This window comes from Haemaphysalis longicornis, unplaced genomic scaffold (assembly GCF_048455015.1).
Source record: "Haemaphysalis longicornis isolate Haplotype H1 unplaced genomic scaffold, Haemaphysalis longicornis Haplotype H1 scaffold_1, whole genome shotgun sequence".
NCBI classification, from domain to species: domain Eukaryota; kingdom Metazoa; phylum Arthropoda; class Arachnida; order Ixodida; family Ixodidae; genus Haemaphysalis; species Haemaphysalis longicornis.
In genome coordinates this window covers 355,694,688-355,703,933 of record NW_027526203.1, presented here as the reverse complement: position 1 = coordinate 355,703,933, position 9,246 = coordinate 355,694,688, and the positions used below count along the sequence as shown (strand labels likewise).

Here is a 9,246-nt window from a genome sequence, read left to right as displayed (position 1 = left end):
AATCCTCGGGCAGTCCGAGGACTGCCTTCAGAGCAAACAACTCATGAAATTATGTGGAAAAATTAAGTGGCGGATCACATCCAAGGCAGTCCGCGGACCGCCCGAGACTAATAATCGAGGACGCCCTGTATGTCAAAAAAGTCCGACAACGATGCAACGATTGTGACACCAAGCATTGTTTACACGCAAAGTTGGCGGTCTGTGGTTTGACGTGAAGCAAGCGATGAGCAGTTTTCAGAATTGCAGGCCAGTTTGGGATGTGCAGAGTGAACTGGAGATGCAGTAGAAGCCTGCTTTCTTAGCTGTCATACGTTTGTTGGACTGTGGTGAAATGACTTCATTACCTCTGCGGGTTTTAGAAAATTCTCACGTCAACCGCGCTTTCTCCGAAGAAATTTGTGACTGTGACACTAGCAGTGCAACTCCAGATGGATGTAGCGATAAGTCATACGAACCAGAATGGGCTGAAAATATTGGGCCGAAAGGTGAACTGTTCTACATTGAACCAAGGTACAAGTCATCTTTTGGGACAAGGTCTGCCGCTGCGTCAGACAGGAGTTCTGCGGACGACTCTCAACCTCTACGCTCAAACAAAGGCTTCCGTTTCGAGGCCAAAAATAAGATAAAATGCCTAGTAGGCCTCAAAAAAGTAAAACATGGTAATGGTCAGGCCGATGTTTCGCAAAATACGGCCCTGAAGGAGCCGTCGCTGCAATCTTTCAACAAAGCGGAGTGCATCGAGGTGTTCATTGATGTCGACCCAGCACGCCACAACTACGGGCGCCGGGCGACAGCTTGTGAGGCGCTCTTCGGCATCATACCTGGCTGCCTGCCATCGAGGCTTGCTACCGCCGAAGCCCTGAAGGACAGCTCACCCGTCATGGTACAGGGCCTTCTGCCTGAGGGGGAAGCTATCAAGACGGGCGCTGTGAAAATTGGCGACGTTCTGAGGAGTGTCGATGGTTCTAGCGTCAACGAGAAGAACCTCGACAGCATTCTGCGAGGCATCTCAAAACCGCAAAAAGTTAAACTTCAGTTCGTTCGTCTCGAAGAGCACACACTCATCAACTGCGAGAAGTACACGTGTGCTCAGGATGTGGACCTCCAAAGTTCACTTATAAAACAGCTGTCTGGAGACACAGCAATGGTGCAGCAAGTTGAACAGAGGCTTCGTCAAACGCCGCATGCTTTTATATACCAAGGGTTCTGTGGTGATGTGCACCAGCAGAGCGAACCAGTGCGTCGAAGCGAACACTTTTATCGATTTCCCGACTATGACCATGCGCTGTCAAACCTTCGGGGCATGTTCATAACTCTGAGCAGTGTACTTTGTGATGTCACAACAACCAAGCCACAGACTGGCAGCCTTACTGTGGAGGGTCACCTAGTCCACTTGGCCTACTTTCATGAAGAGAATGGAATGGCTGTCCTCTGCCTTCCAGCTGCACGTGCCACTGCAGAGGAAGTTTACGGATTTCTCATGGAAATCGTCAAGCTGCTCAAATTGGAGTACAGGTCTTTGTCGCAGGCCTTTGAGCGTGTAGAGTCGCACGCCTGTGTAGACCTGTTCTTGCTTCACTTCTTTCGAGAAATGCTTTTAGACTTGGGAGTAGAGTGCAGTAGACTAAGCTTCTTGCGCTCTTTGCCAAATGCCCAGTGGTTGCATCTTCCTGTGGAAGCCCAAGGACATGTTGATTCAGTGCTCAGTGAGCTGGAGTCGGCAGACATGTCTGAGGCGTTTTACCAGTCGCCCAGGCGATTCACTGTTCTCGGTTCATGTGCCTTCTACAAAGGTTGCCTTCTTGGAAACCACATGCCCAAGGATTGCTTTGAAAGTGTTTATCTTTACTGCCGCCACTATCAACTACTGACACTCACAAAGGAAGAATCTGTTGGTCAAGTGGTCGTGTGGAAAGAGATCTTCCTTCAGAATGAGCAGGCACCTGTTCGACACTTCTTGCTTATTGTAGGGCTGAAACATAGCCTCTTGCTGTTGGTTTTGGAAGTGGGTGGGTGTGCTTTTGTTGATGAAGAAAACCCCGCGCCAGACGCATTTTACATCGACCACACTCAGAATGCATTGCTCCAGCTCGACTCTCTCGGGGTGCTCAGTGTGGCTGAAGGCTGCCTTCTGAACCGCACCTCTGTGCCTGGCTCAACGAACAGTTCAGCGAGCTCCAGGAGTTGGCTTCAAGGCCCCATGAAAGACAGCCACTCAAGCCTATCGCTTCCAGGGCCCATGTCACTGTCTCCGAGACGAGCCAGAAAGAACAGCGACATGGAGCAGTGCCACCTTCTTCAGTGCACCAGTAGCCATTTCGATTGTGCCGAGCACGAGCTACAGATGGGCAGAAGCTACAGCAGCTGCAGCGATTCCAACGGGCTACGTGCCAGACATTGCTCCATATCCACCAGTTCTGATTGCGACTCCCGCACTAGTGGCAGTGATGTTTACCAAAGCCGGGACCAAAAGATGCAGAAATCCTACACCAGCAGTTACGACCTCAGCAGCCTTCGTCGCAGCCTCGAAGATGGCAGCAGTCAAGGCCAAAACCAGACACAGTCTCCGCAGACGCCAACTTGTGCTGATGAAAACCTTGTCTTCCACTATCTCAGTATTGAAATGGCCGATGGGGTGTTTGTAGCGCCAGTGGAATCTGCGCTTAAAAGCAGCTTAGGTGTCGAGGTTATTGACAACTTTTACCGTTGTTGTATGGCGATAAGAAAAATCTTTCGTACCACAGCTAAAGAAGCGCGAAATGCCAGGGAAGATGAACATGATTGTGAGAGCAAGTTTCTCTCCGACAGAAACCTTTCGTGTGTGAAAGAGCATGGCGTACTTTTCACCTGCTCTAGCAGTAGCAAGGGCAGGGCCAAGGCTCCCATCTCGTACTGGGTTGTGGGTCGCCTCTTTGCTGACAGGCACCAGCCGAGGGAAGTTTACGTCTGCATGCATGAGCACGTTTCAGCAACTGCGCTCGAGATGGCTTTCAGGTTGTCATTCGGTCTGCAGGTGTGAACGTGGGCTGTTCTGTAATAATGGTAGAAGGCATTGCAGGTTCTTCTCTTTAACACCAATGTCCAGCTTGGAAGTGGTGAGCTTTCACCGAGTGATTTAGTTACCTTTACATGTCGGCAGTAAGCGTAGTCCCGTTAGTACCTTGGCAAGCTGTGTTACGGAGCGGATTGCAGTTCAGGCGTGACATCAGTTTGATGGTGCTGCACATCGATGTACGGGTTCAAATGTGGTTGGATAGGCTAACTGCACGAGCACCTAGTGGGGCCGGCTTTGTGCTGGGCGCTGTACCAGTACTGCTGTTCCGTCGTGCTACACCTCTACAATTAGACAGTTGTAGCAGAGCGGAGAAACGGTCCCAGTACTATGTCTGGTACACAGTCGGTGCACCAGTGCATGCACACAACTGGTTTCGCCCCCTCTGCGTACATGTAATGGCACAAGTCAGCAACCATCTATAGTATCGGGACCAGTTCTCTGCTCAGCTACGCCTCTATTATTATAGCAACCTGTGAGTGCCTGAAGATCCTGCCTCCATTGAGCAGCCATTTAGACGTCAAGTGTAGGATGTTCCTCTATTTATAACCATGAAGTCATTTGATAACATCACCCTCCATATGTGTGTTTTTTCTTGCTGCTGGCATTTATTTTACGAATATTTCCCGGGGTGCCGGTTAATGAAGGCAGCTTGCATGTTATGTCATGGTAGTCCAAAAGGCTGCACTCAGACTATTATTATAATTTTTCTTTCAAGGTGTTTCGACTACATGATGACTAACTTAAAATGCTTGAATAATAAACTAAACTAATTTAGGGAGTTTGGGAAGGGTTGAGCACCAAAACAGCGCCACTGGATGCATTGCACGCTTTGCTGTACGATTTTGTAGATGAACAAGGCAGGCAGATGTGCCCTTGTGGAATCCAAACTTGCTGGTTACAGTGACCTGAGCGCAAGCTGTCTCTGACGAAGTGGCAGGAAAAGTGAAATCATAGGTTCACTGGGAGATTCCACACACTTGTTCACATTGCATGCCAGAGATGTGTATCTGGCATACTGCAACAGGCACTTGTGTGCTAGCCATGTGTGTTTTGGCACGCTTGTTAGAGTTTGAGAGGACAACTTCAGGTTGTTTGGTACGCAATAAGCTATACAGCGGCTCTGATAAGTATAGCTATTCTACCTTTGCTACTGTGGGGGCTGCCTTGGTTAAATAGGACATGTTTTAAATAGACACGTCCTATTAAATAGGACGTGTCTTATACTCCACAAACCATCCTCATTTTCAGAAATTTTTGCGCACATCCGTAGCGACTTAAAGAAGTTATTTTTAAAAATCTTTCATGGCTTAAAAAATAAACAATGAAGATCAAAAACAAAATTTTTATAGCTAGTTGCATTAACTTTGTAATGGTTTGCCATGAAGTTCTCATAAAGCACATTGAATTAGTACCAAACAAAGGGTGCACTTGGCTCTTCCTTCCATATCAATCAAGTATATTGGTACTTGAATGCCACATGTAGCCTTATTATAATGACATGTTAGCAATGTAGCCATGATGATGAGTTGCCTGTATGGCAAACTAACCAAACCAGTGTAAGCACGTTCTGTGGCATCTATATCTGAGTGATAAGGTGTCTTTCTTTGCCAATGTAGGTGGGTGCATCTGCTTGTAGTTGGTATATTTTCTGTTGGACACTTTCCTGTATTTTTGCAGTTTTTCAGTATTTGGATGCTCATTATGCAGCTGTGCGATGGGGACATGGTTCTAATTGCTCTGGCTATCCCAGCGTAAGGGTGTGTGGTGGCTGTGGCATTGCATACGGGCATAGCATTTGTGTGGGAAGCTAGTACCCTGCTGGTCTCCACATAGCAAGGGTGCTATACTACTTGCTGGGTTTATTCATGCCTAATTATTATATTTGTAAATCAAAACTCTGCAAAGAGACACTTTCATGTGAGTCATATAGATTGAATGTCAGTAATTTATGATATAGTGAATGTACAACTTCATTGATAAGCTATGCAGACGATTGCAACAAAAAATAACTCGTATGAAAAAACATTATCTAGGCATATTATTGGACTACAGAAGCCACAGCGAGATTGAGCATTGAACGCCTAACCGTATCAACAAACAAAGCACAAGTAGTATTTCACTGTAAGCCGCCTTGATGTTTAGTGAAAGGTCCTGTTGTATGTTTTCCCACTTTGTGTCGCGAATAGTTTCATTATGCAAAGTATTGGCTACTCTTTGCATGTTTGATGAGATCCAAGGTTGCACAGGTTGAACCATTTTATGAACAGAATCATGCCTGGTGCCTTTGAGCAAAACTTGGTTTATTTTTTAGTTCAAAAGCATTGAATGGCCTATTGAGTGGAAAAAACCGCCGTCAGCGGTGTCTGTGGAGGGACACAGCTCCTAAATGCTTGTGAGTGGAAAGTGTCCTACAGCGCATGCTTCGCAGTAATGAAGGCACTAGGGCTGCGCTGCCAGGCAAGCCTGGGCGTGCACAAAGCCACGTAGAAAGAGAGAGAAGGTGGCAGTGGCAGAAGCGACTCGTCACCAAGCAACTTCTGCACTGTCCTCATCCAGCGGTGCACCAATCATAAGCGAGCCAGGCCGCTCAGCACAGCAGTAAAATTCTCAGCGGTATCGTCAACATGACTCTGGTCTACAGCCAACATGCTAACGTAAAAACTCCAAGAAGTAACCCGCACCAATTTAATTGCAAAACTTGAAGAAAACATAGCCCAGAGCAAAACTCAAAGGAGCACTTGGCAGCGTTCATTTAAACATTAATGGTTTCGCACTCACAACTTGAAAGTGCGTCCCCAGATTTGTTTAACCTTGCCTTAAACAGCAGAATATGGCGCTACCATGTGAACTCTGCATTTTATTTTCTGCGTGTGCCTAGATTTCTTGTTTAACCTTCCAGAATGCATTTTATTATTTTTGCCTTCTTTGAGCCAAAATATTTTTTCCATCATGTTATCACCGCGTGTAAGGTGTTGCTATAGGGCACTGTCCTATGTACTTTTATATGTATGTCCTAAGCAAGCTTTCTTAAGGGTGCGTACATTTGTTGTATACTCGAGTGGTTTCTTGCATAGAAAGGAAATGGTATCACCATGCGCTATTTTGGCAATAATAAACTACTTCACTTTGTACAAACACTTGGAAGCTGCTTGGGGATTCACTGTGGTTCTGAATAAGAGGCACAGCTGCTCTGATGGTGCAACTATCGTATTATTTTTGCACTGTGGCAGCTGTACAGGGGTATTAGATTTGACAGGTCCCTTAGTTAAAACCTTCACAGTCCTCATTATCACACATACTGGGGTTCGTATTTAGGTACTTTAGCAGCTTGGACCGAATGATCTGTTCCACTTGCTACAAACAAACGAAAAATGAGGTTGGAAACCAAAAAATGCTTGCCCCTATTTGTATTAATTTTGCAATTGTTCGGTGCAAAACTGTATGCCTGAGCATATTTTCACGCATATCCGTAGTGAAATTGCACCAATCTCAGTGTCTGCTTTCCACAGTATCTAAAGTATTAGTTCAAGGGACCAAAAGAGCAAGAAGGTGAGATCAAAGCAGGCAAACAATTGGGGGACCCCAGGCAAAAAAAACAATTGGAGGCCAATTGGACGTGCCAAAAACAAGTGGGCCAAATGGAACCATTTGCATTTCCAAATGGTTCCAATTGAACCAATTGCGTTTTCGGCAGGTCCTCCCATTGTTTTTTTCGCCTGGGATGGAGCAGCCAAATGGCTATCCAGGCTCCCAAGCATGTGACAGGTAAGGGCATGCAAATATCGAAGATTGGATCAAATACTATTTGTTATAAAAAGGGGCTCTGAATATAAAAACTGGCATTGAAGGCACGTGCCAGGCTTGAATGAAGGAAAATATCTAAGAGGCTGGTTTATGGCTAAATTACCGGCTAGAACTACGGTAGCTGGTCACAGCTACCATTTTCTCTTGAAAGGTAATGCTGCTATTATTTTCTAGCTTGCAACAGCTAAGCAAAGTGAATAAAACTTTGCAATGGTTGAAGCCCCACCAAAGTTGTGCTTTATTTTTTTCTGTTACGACCAAAACTTTATACCCCAAAAGGGCCCCTTAAAGGGAAAGATAAATGATGAAGATACCTTGAGGGCTGGGGAAGTGCGCAGATTCTGAAAATGCTCTCCTCGCCTTGAGTGGCCTCACTTGTCTGAAAGGGGTAACACTGGCTAGCAAATATGTATAAGGCACGAGCGATGGTGCAGTTACTGCACACTGCTATGTGGTGCACACTAAAAATTAGCCTGCTCCTGCCAAAGTCGCAAGAGGGTCACACGGCCCACAAGTTCGGAATCAAACGATTTCTCATAGTGAGAACAATGCAAACATGATGGCCCAGTTCCAAAACGGTCTGAATAATTATATATTTCAAAATATGTGACATGACCATACCTGTGCAAGCCGATGGAACTGTATGGATTGGCCCAGATGTCTTTTCTAAAAGTGGGCCCCCTCCCGAAATTTGTGAAATGAACCACACAGCTGTACTACAATACACACGCACAAGTAGACGTGTTCTCTTCACAAGGCTACTGCGGCCATATAGGTCGTCGTAAACCCCAGTCATGCCAAAGGTTTTACGACATAGGTCACATACATGTGGTGATAACTCCATGGTCCCTCGCAAAAACAGCCTGGTGTTGCAGAGATACAGAAGGGGTCTTGTGACCTTTCCTTTGCATGGTGAGAAATGGGTGTAGGCCCATTTGTGACATGGTGTTTCATCACAGGCAGGTTTGCGACAGGTCATTTGATCAAGTAAGATTGCTTGTCATTTGGCAGTTCGTCACTCAGGAGAGTTCGTCATGGGGGCGCAAGAATTTTTTTTTTTTCTTTCAGAGGTCCAGAGGCTTCAGTGAGACACAATGCGCTGCAATTTAATGTCAGTCATGTTCAGCTGCACTGCACTGGCATGTACGATTGCTGAGAGTTACGTTTGCCGCAACATGTCGCTGCGTAAAAGTGGTTGTGAATTAATTTCAATACCTATAACAAATTTCAATAGATTCAGTAACACTGCACTGACGTGTACAATTGCTGTGTAATATAGTTTGTACTATTAGCTCCTGCTGCAGTCTTGGTAATTAACACCTGTAATAAGTGGCCATGGAAAGGCTCATCATTACATTAAAAAAAAAAATGATTGGCCAAATTGTAACTTCACCCTTGCAAACTTCCCAATTGTGAGCAGGGCCGATACAGTGTCAGTTCATAACTTGTTTTTTTTTTTTGTTTGTTTCAACATCTTAAAAAAGCTCTTTAAGAACACAGCAAATACACGTCTGTTTCTTAGATTAGGTGGCCACGGAATACTGAAATACACAAGCCTTTAATTGCTGCACATCAGAAAACTCCAGAACCCACTCAAAAAAGTTCTCTTTTTTTCCTGGCATTCTCCAAAGTCCGGTCTTTCTTTGTGTGCCTGTGTGGCAACAAACGCGAACTGCTGTGGCGAGGAGCAGTTGGGCCCCTTTAATACAAACCATGTTTACTTTGCGATGAACGCCACGCACGACAGATCATCCTATCGCAAATCTTTCCATGTTGGTGGCAGGACCAATGCAACCATGAGACTCCAGTCACAATATTGGTCGATCACAATGCATAAATCAAACACAGCCTATTGCCAGCAAGGCCAGGATTGGGGATAGTTGGTTGTACAGGGGGGATTAAAAGAAATGCGAACAACGAAGCACACAGCCTCCGATGCATGCCGCACCGTCTGGCTGCCCTGTCGGTAAATTGCGCGCATGCGTAGTTCTTTCCGAGCGTTTGAGAGTGTGGTCTACTGTTGGGGGAATGTTTGATAAAGAAGTGACCAGTCATTTATTTTAAGGCATTGTGTTATGCTCTTTTTAAGTACATTGGGGAGCCAAACGCGCAGCAGGCTGGTTGCAGCTAGCAGGATGCCCTTCAATGATCATCCTGCTCAGTGGCGACACAGCGTGAAAAGGCGCCTCAAAATAAACAACTGGTTTTGCTTCTTGACCAAGCATTTCCCATAAATGTAGGCCACACTCTCAAACGCTATCTAAGGAGTGCGCGTGCGCGCAGTTTACTGACTTTGCAGCCAGACGGTGCGGCATGCGTCCGAGGCTGTGTGCTCTGTTGTTCGCATTTCTTTTAATCCCCCCTGTACATCTCGACTTCAGGCGCTG

General features: G+C 45.9%; 1 protein-coding gene across 1 annotated transcript; it reads left to right on the top strand.

Moving 5' to 3' along the window:
* Positions 1–7: 7 nt before the first annotated feature.
* In (inturned planar cell polarity protein) lies at positions 8–6,215 on the top strand. The gene has a single exon (XM_077686090.1). The coding sequence runs from the start codon at positions 332–334 to the stop codon at positions 3,017–3,019; it is 2,688 nt and encodes an 895-aa protein (XP_077542216.1). The 5' UTR covers positions 8–331; the 3' UTR covers positions 3,020–6,215.
* Positions 6,216–9,246: the final 3,031 nt, after the last annotated feature.